The sequence below is a fragment of the Acanthochromis polyacanthus genome, chromosome 6 (assembly GCF_021347895.1).
Source record: "Acanthochromis polyacanthus isolate Apoly-LR-REF ecotype Palm Island chromosome 6, KAUST_Apoly_ChrSc, whole genome shotgun sequence".
Lineage (NCBI taxonomy): Eukaryota > Metazoa > Chordata > Actinopteri > Pomacentridae > Acanthochromis > Acanthochromis polyacanthus.
Genome location: NC_067118.1, coordinates 6,077,406 through 6,096,408, shown reverse-complemented (window position 1 = coordinate 6,096,408; position 19,003 = coordinate 6,077,406). Strand labels below are relative to the sequence as shown.

Genomic DNA, 19,003 nt, shown 5'->3' with positions numbered 1-19,003 from the left:
ACGCAAACATTTGTGAATTCGAGTTATATATTTTACCTTGTTCACACTTAAATGCTGCACCAATCTGTCCATCCATCTCGCGCTCTATTTTCCCATCATTCATGAACAGAATTTGTAGATATTTGAACTCCTTTGCTTCATTAGTAACACAATTTAGATAATTTATATCTCATTTGAGGAAAGAAAAAGTCCCAACAAAGCTAAATATTCCCTGCTGAAAGCTCTGGAACGCTGCTGACATGTGAACCAGCTTCTTGTTTTTAGCACCAGGTTAAGCTTGTAAAAAGGTAGTAATTTAGTGGATTTTTCTGCCTTCTTAAGGTGTCTGAAGTAGTGTTTCTACAACAAACAGTCCTGTTGAAGTTCCACAGTAATCCATTTAACGGTTGGAACTACAATTATCAAATAAAATGTCCAAAAAACCCTCAAATCTGAAGATCTACTCCATTAAAGAAAGAAAAGTCATGCACATATCACCAGAGATGGTTGTAGTTTTTCTCTCTTTGTGGTTGTTTTGTGTCTCTTTGTCGTAGTTGTTTGTCTTTATATAATCATTTTTTTGTCTCTTTGTAGTTGGTTTGTGTGTCTGTTGACATTTTGTGTGTCTTTCGTGGTTGTCTCTTGTGGCTGTATTGCATCTTTGTTTACCTTTAGTGTCTCTGTTGTCGGTTTCTCTGTCATGTTTTGTCTCTGTGTGGTTGTTTTGTGTCTCTGTTGTGTCTTTTTTCATCGTTTCTTGTATCTTTGCCATTATTCTGTGTCTCTTCGTCATAGCTTTTCTGTCTCGTTATGGTTATTTTGTGTCTTTTTGTGGTTGTTTTGTGTCTCGGTTAGTGTTTTGTGTCTCTTTTCATAGTTTTTTTTGTCTGTCCAGTTGTTTTGTGTCTCTTGCCATATTTTTTGTCTCTGTACTTGTTTTTTGTCGCTTTGTAGTTGTTTGGTGTTTCTGTTGACATTTTGTGTCTCTGTCGTAGTTTTATCTCTTGTAGTTGTGTGTTTCATTGTCATAATGCTTCGTTTCTTTGTGGGTTTTTTCTGTCTCCTTGTGGTTGGTTTGTGTCTCTGTTGACTGTTTGTGTGTCTTTTTTCATAGTTTTTTGTCTCTGCTGTTATTTTGTGTCTCTTCGTCACAGCTTTTCAGTGTCTTTGTGGTTGTTTTGCGCCTCTGTCATAATATTTTGCTTCTTTGTGGTTGTTTTTTTGTCTCCTTGTGGTTGGTTTGTGTCTTTCTTGACTGTGTCTTTTTTCGTAGTTTCTTATTTTGTGTATCTTAATCATAGCTTTTCTGTCTCTTTATGGCTGTTTTGTACTTCTTTGTCTTAATGTTCTGTCTCTTTATGGTTGTTTTTGCGTTTCTTTGTCTTCATGTTTTGTCTCTTTGTGGTTTTGTATTTCTTTGTGGTCATTTTTTGTCTCTTTGTAGTTGGTCTGTGTCTCTGTTTACAATTAGTATGTCTCTGTAGTGTCTTTATTGTCTCTTGGTGTTTTTTTTGTGTCCAGAGCTACCAAAAGCAGTGTCCATTAGATGCAGAATTCATCAGAGAACTCTTTTTTGTTTTAATCTTCTCATTTTCTTCTTGTAAAAATATCTTTCATGTGTCACTGAAACCCACCAGTAAAACTTCCATGCAGCCTGATAATCTGATGAAGAGCAATAAGGAAGACTCATCAGTTACTCATTAACTCCAACAGACTTTACACCTGTTTTACAACAACACACAGAAGACGATTCAGTCGGGTCCTTGCGTATTTACTGAAGGTGAGACGATATCTACCTTAGTTCTTACATTCAAATGAACTGTTTGGGACACTGCTATAATTCTACATGCTTGTTTTCCACAGACTGCAGGTGTTAGTTTAGTACGAGGCTTTAAGATGAGCATATCTTCAGAAGATGACAACGAGATCTCCTTTCGAGTAAAGGTAAATGCTGATAAATCAAGTACAAGGTGGGTATTTTTTGTTAGCTGTGGCAGAATGGAAGTCGATACAACTCTTAAATCCACCATCTTCTTGTAGTTTCTTGGCCGAGTGGAGGTGGTTCGTCCAGATGGACTACAGATCCTTCAGGAAGCAGCTCAGAGCCTCAAGGTGAGCAGTTATTAGACCTTGAACACACTTCATGTTGATTATATTTCACATTTTATTCTTATTATGAAATCGTGGAGAGATTTTGGCACATCACATCATGAAAACATCCATCCAACACTCAAACTACATCTGTCTGTCGTCATTTTGAGTCTCTGTTATTGATTAGCATCATTTTATCAGAGGTTTATGTCACTTCCTGTTTGATCGGTATCTCAGGGTGTGGTAAAAAGGAACTGTGATTAGAAAAAGTTACATAACAAAAAGGTAAGGCCCAAACACAAGATGTTTGGAGAATTCAGGGAAACTAATCCAGCGAGAAAAAAATTCAAAAGAACAAGGTAAGGAAACAGGAATGAAGGGTTCTAAAGGCACAAAAAATAAATAAATTAATTAAGGTAGGTGAACATGAGGTGAAACAGGAAGTCAAAGAGGACTAATGAGGACACGAGACACTGGTAAGACTAACTAGGGATCAAAAAAGGAGGGAAACCAGACAACGGGAGGAAGAGGAATAACAAGAGATGGGTGTTTTTCAAAATAAAACAGGAAATAAACCAAACAAAACCCAAGTAATGTGTTGGCATTTTGTGTCTTTGTGGTTGTTTTGTCTCTTTATGGTTGTTTTGTGTCTGTTTGTGGTTGTTTTGTTTCTGTGTTTTTTGTGTCTGTGTGGTTGTTTTGTGTGTCTTTGTGGTTGTTTTAGTTTCTGTGGTTGTTTTGTGTGTCTTTGTCATAGTTTTGTGTTATTTTATGGTTGTTTTGTGTCTATTTGTGTTTGTTTTGTGGCTGTTTTATCTCTTTATGGTTGTTTTGTCTCACTTTGTAATAGTTTTGTGTGTCTATATGGTTGCTTTGTGTCTGTTTGTGGTTGTTTTGTGGATATTTGTTTTTGTTTTGCCTCTGTGGTTCTTTAATGTCTCTGTAATGGTTTTGTATCTCTTTATGGATGTTTTGTGTGTCTTTGTCATAGTTTTCATGTCTGTTTGTGGTTGATTTGTGTTTCTGTTGGCATTTGTGTCTCGTTGCCATGTTTTTTTTTAATATTTTTAAATTTCATTTAGATTGTTTTGTGTCATTCTGTAGTTGTTTCTTGTGTAACTTTGTATGTCGTTGTGGTTGTTTTGAGAGTTTTTTGGGGGTTTGTGTGTTTGTTGGTTTGACAAGGTTTTTCTTATTTGACTATGATCTGTTGAAACTTGTGGTTTAAGGTTCAGATTGTTCATTAATTCTTCTATTACTAAAACATCTCTACTAGATGAATTTGGACAAAATGAATACAGACTTTCATGGTCTCTGGAGGATCAATCCTCATGACTTTGGTGATCAGTTTTTGTCTAGCTCCACCATAACTGATATTTTTGGTTTTTAGAAAGGATTGCTATAAAAGTTGTTGGGACAGATGTTCATGAATGTATCTTAGTCAATCTTACTGTGGTTTTTTGTGCACTGGTTCAGATAAACTCACAAAATCCAAACTTTATATTTTCTTTGTAGGTTTTCTCAGAATAACCATGCTAAGCTAAGCTAATGCTAATGCTAAGCTAAGACTCAAAAATATGTTGCCGTAGTTCATCAAATTGACCAACAAAGCCTCAACTGGGATGTTGGGAAGCTGTGGTATTCTGGTGGGAAAGTAAAGTGAATGATTCTTTTTTTTAATGAACTCTACCTTCCAGCTTTCATTCCATTAATCATCCTCCTTTAACTCCCAGACTCCAGATGCTTACTCCTCAGAAAAGGCGGCAAAGAGGAGCAAAGTCCATCTCTTCCTGTCTCCCAGCAGCATAGACATTCTGGAAAACAAAACCAAGGTTTGTGACAAAACACCTAGTTATTATTAAACCTCTAATTCTCTAAGGGTGTTTACGGTTTGATTCTGACTTTAAATCCTCCGCCCTCAGTTCCTGCTGTACCCCTGCCCTCTGTCCACCGTCTCCTTCTGCGCCGTCCTGCCATCTTCACCCAAAGTCTTCGGCTTCGTGGCCAAACATCCGGCAGCTGACACCTACCACTGCTATCTGTTCCAGAGCAAGAAGTTTGTGAGTATCAGCGGTGTGGAGTTAGAGGAACGAGAGTGAAAACCAGACGAATGTGAGATGTTTACTTCCTGTTTCAGTCCCATGTGCTGGTCTCGGTAATCGGAGATGCCTTCAGAGCTTCACAGAAGACGGAGGACACCAGAGGAGGACGGGACCTGATAGTGGAGGCGCTCAGACACAAGGTACCTATGGTTGCAGAATTTACATTAATCATTAGTTGTCTTTTGTGGCTGATTTATTAGAAGCAGCTCCTTCAAAAATAAAATGTCTGTAATGTTCAGCAGGCCATTTTTAAACAGCTGCCTTCTTTTATTTCCTTCTTCTTTCAGAATAAAATGCTGCAGAGAGAAAACTCTGAGCTGAAGAGACGACTTTCAGGAATAAGTGGCCACACGTGTTAACGTACGCAGCACAACTTACAGATGCACACAGCCAATGATGGTCTGATTTTGTGTCTCTTTGTGGTTATTTTGTGTCTCTTTGTCTTATTTTTTTGTTTCTTTGTTGGTGGTTTGCATCTCTGTTGACATTTTGCGTATCTTTGTCATCGTTTTGTGTCTGTTTGTGGTTGTTTTGCGTGTCTTTATCATAATTTTCTGTGTCTTTGTGGTTGTTTTGTGTCTTTTTGTGGTTGTTTTTTGTGTCTTTCTGTGGTTGTTTTGTGTGTTTCTGTGGTTGTTTTGTGTGTTTCTGTGGTTGTTTTGTGTCTTTCTGTGGTTGTTTTGTGTGTCTCTGTGGTTGTTTTGTGTGTCGTTGTGGTTGTTTTGTGTCTCTGTGGTTGTTTTTTGTGTCTATTGTGACATTTCGTGTCTCTTTGTCAAAGTGTTTTTTTCTCTCTTTGTGGTTTGTCTATGTCTCTGTTGGAATGATGTCTCACTCTGCGGTTGTTTTGTGTCTCTATGTCACATTTTTTTGTCTCTTTGGTTGTTTTGTGTCTGTAGTTGTTTTGTGTCTCTTTGTAGTTGTTTTTGTCTTTGTCATAGTTTTATGTTCCTTTGTGGTTGTTTTGTGTTTCTGTAGCTTTTCCTCGTGTCATTTTGCTTCTCTTTGTGCTTGTTTTAGACTTTTTATAGTGTAAGCAATGATTCACTTATTTCACATTTGCTCTCTTTGTTTCTCAGTTTTTCCCTTCAAAGAAACCTCATGAAGAACAACGAAAGATAAGAGGGAGTGAGAAACGGAAGATGGAAGAGCATAAATCAGAGCTGGAATAAACATTCTGTTATTACTTCATTTATTGGTGTAAAATTACAGTGGAAATAATGAATGAAATAGTTCTGGATATATTCCATAACATTCTTAACATATATGTTAAGTAAAATAATATCATACACTGAAAAAATACTGGGTTTTTATTTTACTGTTTGTAAAAGTCTAATCTGTTTAATAAAGTCATCATATTTTTTGTCACGTAAAGAGATTTTTCTGTTTTACATTTTTACATTATTAAGGTATAAAGTGATGGTAAAATAAGATAAAAATAAAATAAAAATAAAGTGAATTAACATTTGGAAAAATAAATATAACATAGAAAAAGAAACCCTACAGAATATACATGAGTAGAGTCATGGTATTGTATTTTTTTCAGAGTACACAGAAATGTGCAAATGAGAATATGCTTGCAAAGTAAATGAAAAGTGTTCATTATATTATATTATATTATATTATATTATATTACATTATATTATATTATTAGATTTACATGACTTTATTAATACCTGGAGGGAAATTGATTTGGAAACAATAAGACATAGAATATTGAGTATAAAGTAAAGATTAAAAAATATAATATAATAAAATATAATATAGAAGAAAAAACAACAACAGAGAGTGACAGTATTTTTATAGAGTATACAGAAATGTGCAAATGAACAGAATGTGTTTGGAATGTAAAAGATCCATTTTATTTTATTTTATTTTTTATTAACTGCTGCTTTGACCAAACAGTGACAGCAGGGGGCAGCAGAGGGCGTCATCCCTTGGTATCGGAAATATTGAATTTAATTGTAGAAGTGACATCAAAAAACGAGATAAACAGCTTTAAATATCAAACAGAAATATTTTGGTGTGATTTTCATAACTGAAGATGTGTTTACTTTGTTTTAATTTCTCGAAACGTAAATACAAAAATAATTCTCGGAGGATTCATAAAGCGCCTGAATGCAGCCTGAATGCCAGTTTGGCAGATAAACGGAGCGTTCCTGAAGGCAGCGCAGCATCAACGTAAACTGTTGGATAGAGTTAAGTTGGTTCCGGGAATAAATGCGACTTTTTTGGGTGAACTCGGACGAGTTTAGTCTGACGGGTGGTTAAAGTTTAGATAGTTAAGCTTGTTTAGCCTCACAGACGGTTTAAACTTCAGACTACCTGCCACTTACGGCTAAAGTTGCGGAGCAGCGCTGCTAGCTTAGCGGCTAACGGAGCGACGCCACTCTGAACTTCACCGGACGCTCGGTTCATCTTTTACCGGTTAAATTCTCCCGAAACGTCCGTTAAAGTAACTTCCTTTTCGGTCTTAATGGCCTCTTCCTCTCCCACTGTTACCGGACAGTAGCTCCCCGGCGACTCTGACCGACCCCCCGGGCTGCAGCCTCCATGGGGACGCGGTTCTCCCGCAGCGGCAGCAGGGCGTCGCTCCTCCCGGACAGGCAGCGCTCCGGCCGGCGAGCGGAGGAGTGGGACTCCGACAACGAGTCGCTGGACGGGCTTGACCGGCGGGAGGACATTGCCCAGTTCCCGTACGTGGAGTTTACCGGGAGGGACAGCATAACTTGCCCGACGTGTCAGGGCACCGGACGGATCCCTTCAGGTGAGGAGACACCTGCTGCTGCCGTTAAACTCTCAGTTATGTCACAAAGTTTAGTTTTAAACACAATTTAATGCAGTTATAACAGATTTAATGTACATTTTTAGTCACAAATTGTACCTTAAGAAGTCTTAACAAAATAATATGTAGATTTAGAGGTGCTATTTTAACCTAAAAACACTATTTTCAACTTATTTTAAGGTAACATTACTATAAACGTGACACATTTTCATCCTATTTTCTTTCTTTCTTTGCTTACTCTGTGATCCATATTAATATTAAGAGAAGATTATTTGCATAAACAATGTTTGTTTTCATACATTTATTTGTTATCGTTGGCCTGACTGACCTTATAAATAGTCCAGAAGAAGAGATTCTGAAGCTGCATGTCAGAAAATACACTAAAAACACAAAATACTAAAAAAAAATAACAAACAATAACTAGCAGAGATGTACCTTCAGAAATACTCACTTTCATATATTTTATTTAATATTACTGAGCCGACTGAGCCTTTAAATAGTCCAGAAGAAGAGATACTGAAGCTGAAGAGGAGAAAATACACAAAAAATACTGAATGCATAACATATAAATAATAGTCAGAGCAAATCTAGCTAATAAAACACTGAATATCCTGTCTATAGCTTAATGATAATTCATCCTCAAACAATAAAATGTCATTTCAGAAAGTCTTTCTAGCATAGCTCTTTACCACTAAATTAATGTTTTTGTAAAACTTTCTTTGAAATATTTTAGAAAAAGGACCATTATTGGGATCTTGAGCCCTGAAATCTCTGCATTTTTAATCCTAATAGCTCCATTTTCAAGTAATTTCAGAATAAAATGACTATAAATGTGACATATTTCCATCCTACTTTTTCTTTGCTAAGTCCATCTTTATATTAATATTACAAGTAGATTTACAGAACTATAAATGTTTGTTTCCATATGTTGTATTTTAATATAACTGGCCTGACAGGTTCCATAGATAGTCCAGAAGAGGAGATTCAGAAGCTAAAGAAGTGAAAATGTTCATCCAGAACACAAAATACTAAATAAATAACATAAAAATAATAATCAGACCGAATCTAGTTGGTAAAACACTGAAAATCCTGTCTGTAGCAGAATAATAATTCATTTTAAAACAATAAAATGTTCAGATGGAATTCAGTTTAGTAATATTCTTTAATTGAAAATTGCACCAAATCTGGCAGATTTCTTCAAAATGTCAGGTTTCATTTTATTGTTTGTAAAATGTTGATCTGTTTACTAAATGTCACAATTTTTTTTTCAGTTTTTAGGTGTTTTATTAGAGATTTTTCCATTTCAGTCTGACAGACTCTCAGATAAAACCGTTTCTGTCCACGTCTTTACGATAATTTATGTAACTACAGTAATAAAATTGTGTAACAAGACTATAAAACAGTAAAATGTGATAACAGGAAGCAGCAATTACAGTCTTTAAAGCAGCTCAAAACGTTTTTATACAAGCAGGCTTTTAATTGAGAGAGGGCTTTTATGTGATTTTACATGTGTGATTTTTATCTGTGTGATTTTATGAGCAATGTGGCTTTACTTCATGGGGGCTTATTTTACTGTATTTTCATGTCTTATTTTTCTTTTTCTTTTAATGTAAAGCACTTTGTGATTTTTATATCTGTGAAAAGTGCTATATAAATAAACTTTAATTACTTACTTACTTTCCAACATAGGATGGAATTCCATTTATTAATATTCTTTACTTTGTGGCACCTCTTTACCACAAAATGAGTCTATTTGTCAAATTTTCTTTGTAATACTTCAGGAAAAAAATGGCAACTATTGGGATTTTGGGAATAAAGCACTGGATGGAACTTGAAACTGAATAAACCTGCATCCTCTCGGACTAAATTCTTATTTCTACTTTTGTACCATAATTAGACTAATTAATAGTGTTTTTTATTGTAAATATCAGTCATTTTAACACCTTTTGTTGTACATATCAGTAATTTTAGCAGCTTTTTAAAAATAAATACCAGCACATTTTGCAGGTTAATTGTGCGTTCTTTTGCACAATAATCGACTTTATAAACTGTAAAATAATTTACTTTTTTCATTTCAGATCAATTTTGTCATATTATGATCTGAGTGACATAAGAATAGCACCACTTTAAAAAAAGTTTTTGTAATTATTTTTGTTTTAAAAAAATCATGCACAGTTTAAAAAATATTGTTTTAATAATAAAATTAAAAATTTACTATTTAAATTATTTAAAAATGTATTCATTTAAATTGCTAATTTATTTTCATGTTTATTTTACTTATTGACTAATATTCATTTAAATGATTTTTTATTTCCAATGTTTTATTTTCAGATCTGTTTTATTTACTAATATTAATTTAAATGTTTTTTAATTGTTAATATATTTTCATATTTATTTTTATTTACCAATATTCATTTGAATTATTTTTATTTTCTTATTTTAATTAATTTATTTTCATATTTTTTATTTACTAATATTCAATAAAATGATTGAATATTAGTGATGAAACAATTAATTCACTGATGTTCTTCACCAAAGCGAAGCTAAACTGTTTTACACCTGTGCAATATTGTGGTGGAATACAAAAAAATAAATAAAAAATCATCGATTGATACACTTTAAAAAAATCACAAAACATATTAGAACGGCTGAAATGATCAGACAACAGATCAGACAAATCACCATGATGGAAAATGTTGCATCCAGATCCGTTAGAGCACTGAAAGAATGAGGTAAATTAGATTAATTATTCCACCAAAGAACACAGCGGAGTTATGACGATCAGCGCCTGTGAATCCTTCCTCTGTTACCGACATCACTCAAAAACAGACTCAGGGATTTGAATGAAGTTTTCAGGGTCGGTCAGAAATGACACAAGGACCAAGTGATTAGACTTCGGCAGTGATGTGGCTTAATGTTTGTTAAGGATTCATAGCCGTACGCATCTGATAGCAGCATGGTAACCATGGCAACAAGTGAACGCTACCTCAGCGGCCTGCTGATGATCACATGATTGTTATCCTTCTACAAATCTACCACTGTGAACGTATCAGAAATGATACAAGGAACAGTTGATTAAATTGTGGGGGTGTCTCTGAGTCCCATCAATTCCCGTTGCCGGCTACATATTTAGGTCACGCGATTCGGTATGTACACATGCAGAACACACACCTGTCTTGATTGAGGACTGCGCTCTCTGTGCTGTTCTTGTTAATTGATGTGACAATCCGTGAGCGTGTGTGTGTGTGTGTGTGAACATGTGTGTGCCAGGATGTGAAATTAACTTTTTAAGCCACTGACAGATATGTACAAATAGGATTCATTCAATAGTAATATTTTGTGCCGCAAATCTGCCAACCACGTCATATTAAACCAGTATCTGGCTGCTGCTAATTTCCCACCATGGTGTGCCAGCTTTTGTGGAAATGGGTTGGAACGCAAAATAATTAATTTCGGAATAAATATTGTCAATTACAGTGTTGAAACGTGTTCTACAAGCTGGAAAAAATGCAGCTTTTTAGCAGTTGTCACTGTCTCCCGTAATTTCATCACAATAAATAAGCTTAAAGCATTGCAACTTTTATCGCAATTTTTTTAGAAAAGCTGCCACAAATTCAGGCATTTTCGGCCGCAACAATCATGAAAAACGCCCGCTAAATCCTGCAAGGACTGTATAATAGAGCTGCAGCAGCTCCTGTCACTGTTAAAGGTCTTTTTTAAAGAAAAAACAAGCTTGAGATTGATTGTTGAAAAACGGTATTTATTCTTGTCTCTTCCTTAACAGGTCAGGTGAATGAACTGGTGGCATTGATTCCATACAGCGACCAGCGGCTTCGACCCCAAAGGACGTGAGTAAAACCGACACTTCCTCATGAAAAACTACATTTCTGTAATCTATTCAATCATTTCACTTGCTCCAGGTGTGCAGCGAACCTGTATTTTAGTGTTTTCTGTGTTTTAGGAAGCAGTATGTGGTTCTGTCGGTGGTCCTCTGCCTGCTGGCGTCCTCACTGGTCGCCTTCTTCTTGTTTCCTCGCTCGGTGGTGGTGGTGGACGGCGGGATTCGATCGGTGACGGTGCGCTTCGATCACTCCAAGATGAAGGTCCTCATGAACATGACGGTAAGTTTTTGTTTTTTCTTGTTCCTGCAGCAAGTTTCTCTCAGTAAAATGTTGATTTGTGTTTGACAAGTCGTCTAATTTAGCAGAAAGGTTCTCGCTTTGTTTTGGAAACTGATTTTCGTGCGGGCTGAAATTCCAAACATTCTCAGGCTTTTGTCCTTTCAGACTTCAGGATTTCATTCCTGTCTCTGTCACATGACGGTCAGCTCAATAGTTTTGTGTTTTCTGAGGTGAAAACAGGCAGTTTCAATGTCAGTACAATGTCGATTTTTGACAACTTACTACAGATTAACTCACTGCTGCTGCTGTATTTCCTGTTCTGTTATTTAATATAAAAATTAATCTTTCTGTTAAATTTCGAATACTAAAATTAATATCCGGATGCCGCTGTACTGAACGAATATTCGGATATTCGGGTCCAGCCCTAGTAGAAACACACATCTTCATTTATTAGAAGAAGGCTGTGGTTCAGTGCAGTTCCTGTTTGAAATCCACTAAATGTGTGACCAGTAGTGACCTTTTTAGTTTAGAAAAAAATCAGCTGTTTCATGTTTAGGTTTTGTAACTTCCTGCTTTGTGTGTTTTTCTTATTTCTGACGTATTTTTGATCTCTTTGGGCGTTTTTCCTGGAGATCTGATAATGTTCAGATGAACCGTGGCTGGTTTTGTTTTGGCCATTCACTTCCTGTGGGCGGAGCCCTTGTTGCTTGGCAACAGTTGAAGGCAAAAGTACAACAACACATTCAGATAAGAGATGTTTCTCTCTACTTCCATCTTACATAATACACCAGATAAGATTTGGTGTGTTCCAAAACACAGTTAATCACATTTAGTATGACAAAAATACCAGGATTTCCTGCTACATACTTTTCTTGCCTTTCTGAGCTACATGTGTCACAGTTTTTAATTAATAACAAAAAGTGTTCCCATAAAGGCAAGAAGACCATTAAATAATGAACTATGGAGCAGAAATTTCACTCACTTCATTGTCTTTATCACTTAAATATACAACAATATACATAATTCTGTAAATATGTATGACGATGTTCATATTTTTTAATATTTAATACAAATTATGTCAAATGTAGCATGCAGAAAATACCAAGATGTCCGACTACATCTGGTTGGATTTTTAATTTTGCATCCAACCCAGAATACTTTTCTGATCCTTCTGAGCCACATGTCATGGTTTTACATGCAATTAGTGACAAAGTAAGATGTTAAATAGTGTGCTAAAGGAAAGAAATGAAAAAAGACAAGTCCAGCAGAAATGTAACTCTCCTGATTCTCTTTAACCCTCAAATACTGAACAATATGCATAATTCTGGACATATACTCAACAGTGTACACATTTCTTAGTGTGTAAAACGCATCGTTTGAAATGCAGCATTTAAAAAATACCAGGATGTCTTTTTACCCACAATCCTTTGCAGAGTTGCATCACAATGTTACCTGCAAGTTTAAACAAGCTGGAGCTGCTGATAGTGAGCTGACAGATAACAGCTCATTCTCACTACAGACTGCAAAGATCACAGTTTATGCTGCGTTATTATGATGAGGCATTATCTCCTGATGAAATAAATATTAACCAAAACAGTTTGTTCTTTGTGAGGGCAGCTGTAGAGCGTATTTAAAGTTAGAAGCACAGTTACTGTATGTGATGTAGAACGCTGCCGAAGAATTTAAACAAATATGGTGGACAAGCTACTGCAAAAAAACACATTTCACAATAAAGGCTACCGTCTCTTATTTTCTTTTTCTGTTTTTTACACTCACTGCATTTCTCTCAGAGCACGCTGAACTTCACCAACCCAAACTTCTTCTCGGTGCTGGTCCAGAGCGTCAGCTGTCAGGTTCTCTACATGAGGACGGTGATTGGGACCCAGCAGATGGACAACGCCACCACCATCCAGCCGCTCAGTTCGCTCCAGGTATCAGAACAAACTGGATTTACACTCAAACAAACACTTTCAAAGGGATTAACGTGGGTTTATTTCCAGCTTCTCCACTCAAAAAGCTAATTACCTGCTTCATAACAGCATTTATTAGTGCTGAAACAAGTGCACAAATGTCGAGATTCACAACAGTTTTAACCATTTGGTGACACTTAAAGACACTGCAAGGGACTGCTAGCATTTGTGCTAACAGGAATTAGCATGAGCTATGTTCTGGTGTTCTGCTGGGATGAGCCTGTTTTGTTTCTGTTACACTAAACTGTGCAATAATCCTGCTTCACTGCAACACAAACAGCCTTCTATAAGCTTAGTATTTCATCTTTATGCCTTATTTGTACTTTTTAATACTCTTTTACCAGCACCATCCTTTTTTTCTTGCATCTTAACTTGGTTCATCACCTTATTTCTGAATAACTTATTTCACACATCATGTAACTTGGAATAGCAGAAATAGAGCTTATAAGGTTATTTTGGAGCAAAGTCACCAAAGTTTTTAAGCAGTGTTTCAAATCAGATTCTCTACATGCAGCTTTTGTGTCCTGGTGAAACTGCAGATCTGCAAAACCGACCTGAAATGAATTTATATTACAAGGATGTTAAACTCGTCTCAGTTCAGGTTCCACATTCAGCCCAGTTTGATCTCCAGTGACCAGTAAAATCAAAGAATAACCCGTTAATAACCACAACTCCTAATGTTTCCTTTGTTTTAGTGCAAAAAAGTACATTCTGAAAATGTTCACATTTAAGGAATTATCTTTTTACAAAACATCATGAACAACCTGAAATTTCTGAAGAAAAATAAGTTCAGTTTCAACAATATTAAGTCTCAGTTTATCACTTCCACATTACAACTTGTAGATCACAGAGTGCCTATAAAGAAAGAAAGCATTTAGTCACAGATACCTGGAGCTTAATAATATCGTAATTTTTTTATTTTATGATCAAAACAACAAATAAAAGACAAAAAAGACAAAAAAACAACAAAAACATGACAAAATGTTACAAAAATGTTACAAAAAAACGGCACAAAACAAAACAAAAAAGACACAAAAAGTTACAGTGCAGCAAAAAAATGGACAAATGACAAACACGAGATAAAAAATGACAAAAATGGAAACAAAACAACACAAGCGAGACACAAATGAGAAACAAAATGACAAACATGAGACAAACGACAAAATTCAAACAACAAAAGACACAATATTACAGAAGAGACACAAAACGACACGAAACAAAACAGAGACAAAAAAATTCCAAAGGGACGAAAAATTGGACCAATTAAAAACAAGACAAAATATTACAAAAATGAGACGCTAAATGAAAAATGACAAAAAAAGGAATAAAACAACAAAAAATGAACAAACATCCAGTCACAACAAAAATAAGACAAAGTATTACATAAATGAGACACAAAATGACAACAAAAGACAAATGACATGAAAGAAAACAAAGAGTCAAAAAATTAAAAAAAAAAGTTCCAAAGCGACAAATTATTGTACAAACGACAAAAACAAGACAAAATATTACAAAAATGAGACACAAAATGAAAAAAGAACAATGAACAATCTAATGTTTTACTTTATGAGAAAAGCAACTTGTCATGGTCTAGAAAGTATTTTAAATTTATAGTTTTACTAATTTACAATCTAATGTCTTCTCTGTCATTTTTACACTTTGAGGGCCTGATTGGACCCTCTGGAGGACCGCTTTTGGCCCGCGGGCCGCATGTTTGACAGCCCTGGTCTTACAGGTTGTAAATAGTTCAAAATAAAACTTGTGTGTTCATTTTCTGTAAATCTGGTTGTGTTTATATAAAATTTGTCATCACTGCAGAAACTGTTCAGTTTTTATTTCACCGTCTAATCAAAAGGCCAAAGCCAACAATGACTGTGTGATTCCAGCAGCTTTTATTGTCACAGAGCTGCAGTGGAAACAAAGAGAGAACGGCACCGTTTGTCTGCACCAGCCGACTCGTTTCTGTACTCTAAATGTTGGATTATAATCAGATAAACAGTCCTGCTGCTGTAAAGCATCAGATCTGCTCCTGAAAAGAAGCTTCAGATCGTTTCCTCTTTTCTTCAGTGTACAAGTACTCAGTGTTCACAGGAAGTGACTCAGCATTTTTAGTTTGTTTCTTCTTTTTTTAACAGCAAAACTGAACTTTTGTAATAATCTGATCAACCCAGTCTGATCTCCAGGAACCAGTAAAATCACAGCATAATACCCTAGAAAAAACCACAACCCCACATTTTTCCTTTTTTCCTTTGTTTTAGTACAAAAAAGTTCATTCTGAAACTGTTCACATTTAAGGAATTAAAACATCATAAACAACCTGAAATTTATTCAGAAAAATAAGTTCAATTTCAGCAACATTCAGTCTCAGTTTATCATTTCCATGTTCCAACTTCCAGATCACAGAGTGTCTACAAAGAAACACAACATTTAGGCACCTGGAACTGAACGATACAGGATTCTACTTCAAAAAAGACAAAAAACAACCACAAATATTACAAAAAGGAGACACAAAATGAGACAAATGACACAAAACAAAAAAGGACAAAATGACAAAAAAATGAGACAACATGAAACGAAGCAAGAGACAAAAAATTTGACAATAAAGTTACAAAGCGACAAAAAATGGACAAATGACAAAAGCAAAAAACAAAACAGTAGACAAACAACACAGGTGAGACAAAAAGGAAACACGACATGACAAAAGCATGAGACAAATGACAAAAGAAAAGATAAAATATTAAAAAAGTGAGACAAAAGAATACACAAAATGACAAAAGCAAGACGACGAACGATACAGAAAACAACGAATAAAGCAAAACACAAAATGACAAAAATAAGACAAAAAACACAAGCGAGACAAAGGAAACACAAAACAACTAAAACAAGAAACAAAACGACAAATAAAGCAACTGACTCGGCATTTTCAGTTCATTTTTCCTTTTTTTTAACAACAAAACTTTATGTTTGAAGGATTTCTGTCTACAGGAGGAAGAATTATTGGGAGACTGAATCGCTTGTTGGTTTTTGGCTTTTAATCAGATTTGTTGATGAAAATGTCAAACATCACTTTCTCCAATCTATACAGCAGCTGTTGCTTTTTATTTTTGGACATTTTTCATCATGCATGTTAAATGAGACACGCTGAGGTTTATTAAATAGTTCTGTTCTCTACAAACTCCTCCTTTTGTCTCACTGCTGCTAAAATTTCTGGATGTTCTGCATCATTTTGGACAAATTTAAAATAAATTTAGGCAACTTAGACAGGATTTGGGCCAAATTTAGCATTAATTTGGACACGTTTTGCATCATTTTGAACAGGTTTTGCATAATTTTGGAAAGGTTTCGCATTATTTGCACCAATTTTGGACAAATTTAGCATTGTTTTCAATAAGGTTTGCATAATTTTGGACAATTTTTGCATCATTTTGGATAAATTTTGATCATTTTGGACAAGTTTCAAATAAATCCAGACAACTTATGCATGATTTTAGACAAATTTAGCACTAATTTGAACAAATTTAGCATGATTTTGGATAAGTTTTGCATCATTTTGGAAAGGTTTTGCATTATTTGGACCAATTTTGCATCATTTTGAACATGTTTCAAATAAATTTAGACAACTTATGCATTATTTGGGATAAATTTAGCATTATTTTAGATACGTTTTGCATTATTTTGAATAAATTTTGCGTAATTTTGGACAAGTGTCAAGTCATTTTGGACTAATTTTGCAATATTTTCAACAAATTTCTAGTTATTTTGGACAAGTTTTGCATCGTTATTTAAATAAACAACACTTTAAACTTTGTCATTTGACCTTCTGCAGGTGAACTACACGGTCAGCGTGGAGATCGGCAGCAGCGCTCCGTACGTCTAGTAAGTGTTCTGTGAACTTCTACTGAAAAATGACACCAAGAGACATGAAGAAGAAAGAAAAAGTATTAATATTCTAGTTTAATCATGAAAAATGTCTTTTTTTTTTTTTAGTGCCTTCTGCACCATGCCCAGCATCAAGGTCCACAACATCGTCGTATTTATGCAGTAAGTCCTTCTGAGAATCGTTTTACTGATATAAAATACTCCTGGATACAAAATCTTACAAAAGTACAGATGTTTCATATTATTTTACTGTCTAGGCATTTGTAGTCTGGAAATGAATCCTTAATGACAAAAAAGCAGGAAAAAGTGTAGAAAATCCGTTTAACCCAAAGATTAAGGGGTTTATGTGGGGGGGTGGGGGGGTCTGGGAGTGGGACTAGAAAACACAAAAATTATTGCAAAATAACCATGAATACACCTTAAGTAATCACAGGGGACTAAAGTCCACATTTCTCCTCTGAAATGTCAAAAAGTAGAAGTATTACAGCATCAGCAATGTAGAAAAAGTATCTATGTTAAAAAAAACAGGAATAAGACAGGGTTCTTTACTGATTTGTAATGAATACTGATTTTCTGCTTTTTTTTTTTCTGCTTTTATTAGTAGAACATGTAAATTTAAGGATTCATTTCCAGACTAGAAAATACAAAAAATGGTTGCAAAATATGAGGAATAACCCAAAATCTTCATTAAATAATCACAATTGATGTTGCTTTATAATTTACACAAAATAATCTTGATTTTAAGTGTTAAAAATCCCAGAAATCCTCCTTTTTGCAGATGAAGTTTCCTCCGTTTAGTGCTTTTTGCTGCTGTAGAAACCTTATCTGTTGTTTTTTTTTTAACATCCTGGCCTGTTTTCCAGAACCTCGGTCAAAACCTCCTACATGGTCCGGACGTCCCAGAACAGCCTGGAGGCGTACCGCTACATCGACTGCGGCTCCAACACCACCCGGCTCCAGACGGGACGTTCCTCCACCAATCCTCACGGTTCCCTCCACTCGCCTCTCCTCTGAGTCCTGCCCGTTGGACTAGGTGGGACTTTAACTCCCAGACAGATTTAGCTCTTTGTCACGGCGCTTTTACAAGAGGGAACACCGCTTCATTAACTTACCGAGAGCTTTTCTGCTGCTTTTCGAAGAGTTTTGGCGAGTCAGCACCATCATGATCCGATGAGTCACTGCCAGCGAGTGACGAGTCGCTGACAGTGACTCATCGGATCATGATGGCGCTGAAAGATGTTTTTCTTTAAGGGAAAATGGCTCCGACTGCTGGTGGAACACATTCAGAGGATCCCTTGGCTTTAAAAAGTGGCCGAACTGTTAGATTTTGCACTTTTTTGCCATGTTAATTGAATTTTTAAAATGAATTTGCGAACTTATTTCTCGGTACCTCTAATCAGCAAAGTCGAAGCGCACTGATGTTTTTTCTTTACATTCAGGAGGAAAATAATGTTCTCAGACGAGGTTTTCTATCAATGAAATGTTTGTTTTGTTACAATTTATCATTTCCACTCCCATTTCAGCAAAAAAAAGGAACAAATGAAGGGCTTTAATTCTGTTATTCCACCGTTTTACCTCAAAATATGAGCTGCTGAGCATCTGGATTCAGTGTTTTCAGCAGCAGGATGGTTTATTCTGCTCATATCTGTGTTTCACTCACTAATCAAACATCAGTTTAAAACCAGCAAATACATGAAACTCACAGAAACAACAAAGCAATAATAGACTTGTGTTTTATTTATTAAGGGATTGTTGTTGAAAGAATTTTTAGCAGGTTTTACAAAATGCAACTTTTCATGCTTTGGTTCTGATAAATATTAAAGGGAATTAATAAAATGACTAATAATGAACACCGCTATGTGTTTCACTTTTTTTATTTTTTCTGACCATTTTCTGCAGTGAAATACTACTGTTAAAGCTAAACAGGCAAATCAGGATTTATTCACATGTATTTAAAAAAAAAAATCAAATTATTAATGGAGAAAATACCAGGCAGGTCATTCCATGATGGAAAATATTTAAAAATGACGAAGGAACACCAGTAATTGTGTTTTTTGTTTGGTTTGTTTTTGGGTT

The 19,003-nt window shown here is 35.3% G+C and overlaps 2 protein-coding genes across 3 annotated transcripts; both read left to right on the top strand.

The window, feature by feature from the left end:
• Window positions 1-1,331: 1,331 nt before the first annotated feature.
• Window positions 1,332-5,546, top strand: LOC110970167 (PTB domain-containing engulfment adapter protein 1-like). Of its 2 annotated transcripts, none has more exons than XM_051949939.1 (7): window positions 1,332-1,923; window positions 2,020-2,091; window positions 3,804-3,902; window positions 3,993-4,130; window positions 4,208-4,312; window positions 4,460-4,532; window positions 5,252-5,546. In XM_051949939.1, exons 1-6 carry the CDS (start codon window positions 1,876-1,878, stop codon window positions 4,529-4,531), a joined length of 534 nt encoding a protein of 177 aa, XP_051805899.1. In that variant the 5' UTR covers window positions 1,332-1,875; the 3' UTR covers window position 4,532; window positions 5,252-5,546. The 2 variants fall into 2 exon arrangements, with proteins under 2 accessions (XP_051805899.1, XP_051805898.1); XM_051949938.1 differs by having other exon boundaries at window positions 4,460-4,571.
• Window positions 5,547-6,301: 755 nt separating this feature from the next.
• On the top strand, window positions 6,302-18,777 carry tmem106c (transmembrane protein 106C). Its single transcript, XM_022220383.2, has 7 exons — window positions 6,302-6,939; window positions 10,742-10,805; window positions 10,919-11,078; window positions 12,869-13,009; window positions 16,875-16,924; window positions 17,036-17,089; window positions 17,791-18,777. Exons 1-7 carry the CDS (start codon window positions 6,726-6,728, stop codon window positions 17,939-17,941), a joined length of 834 nt encoding a protein of 277 aa, XP_022076075.2. The 5' UTR covers window positions 6,302-6,725; the 3' UTR covers window positions 17,942-18,777.
• Window positions 18,778-19,003: the final 226 nt, after the last annotated feature.

Excerpts from the sequence above, each read along its gene's own strand:
- tmem106c (XM_022220383.2), top strand. The coding sequence starts at position 6,726 with ATGGGGACGCGGTTCTCCCGCAGCGGCAGCAGGGCGTCGCTCCTCCCG. Across the intron at positions 11,079-12,868 it reads AGGTCCTCATGAACATGACG|AGCACGCTGAACTTCACCAA; the intron begins GTAAGTTTTTGT and ends CATTTCTCTCAG. Across the intron at positions 17,090-17,790 it reads AACATCGTCGTATTTATGCA|AACCTCGGTCAAAACCTCCT; the intron begins GTAAGTCCTTCT and ends CCTGTTTTCCAG.
- LOC110970167 (XM_051949939.1), top strand. The coding sequence starts at position 1,876 with ATGAGCATATCTTCAGAAGATGACAACGAGATCTCCTTTCGAGTAAAG. Across the intron at positions 4,131-4,207 it reads TGTTCCAGAGCAAGAAGTTT|TCCCATGTGCTGGTCTCGGT; the intron begins GTGAGTATCAGC and ends TTCCTGTTTCAG. Across the intron at positions 4,313-4,459 it reads TGGAGGCGCTCAGACACAAG|AATAAAATGCTGCAGAGAGA; the intron begins GTACCTATGGTT and ends TTCTTCTTTCAG.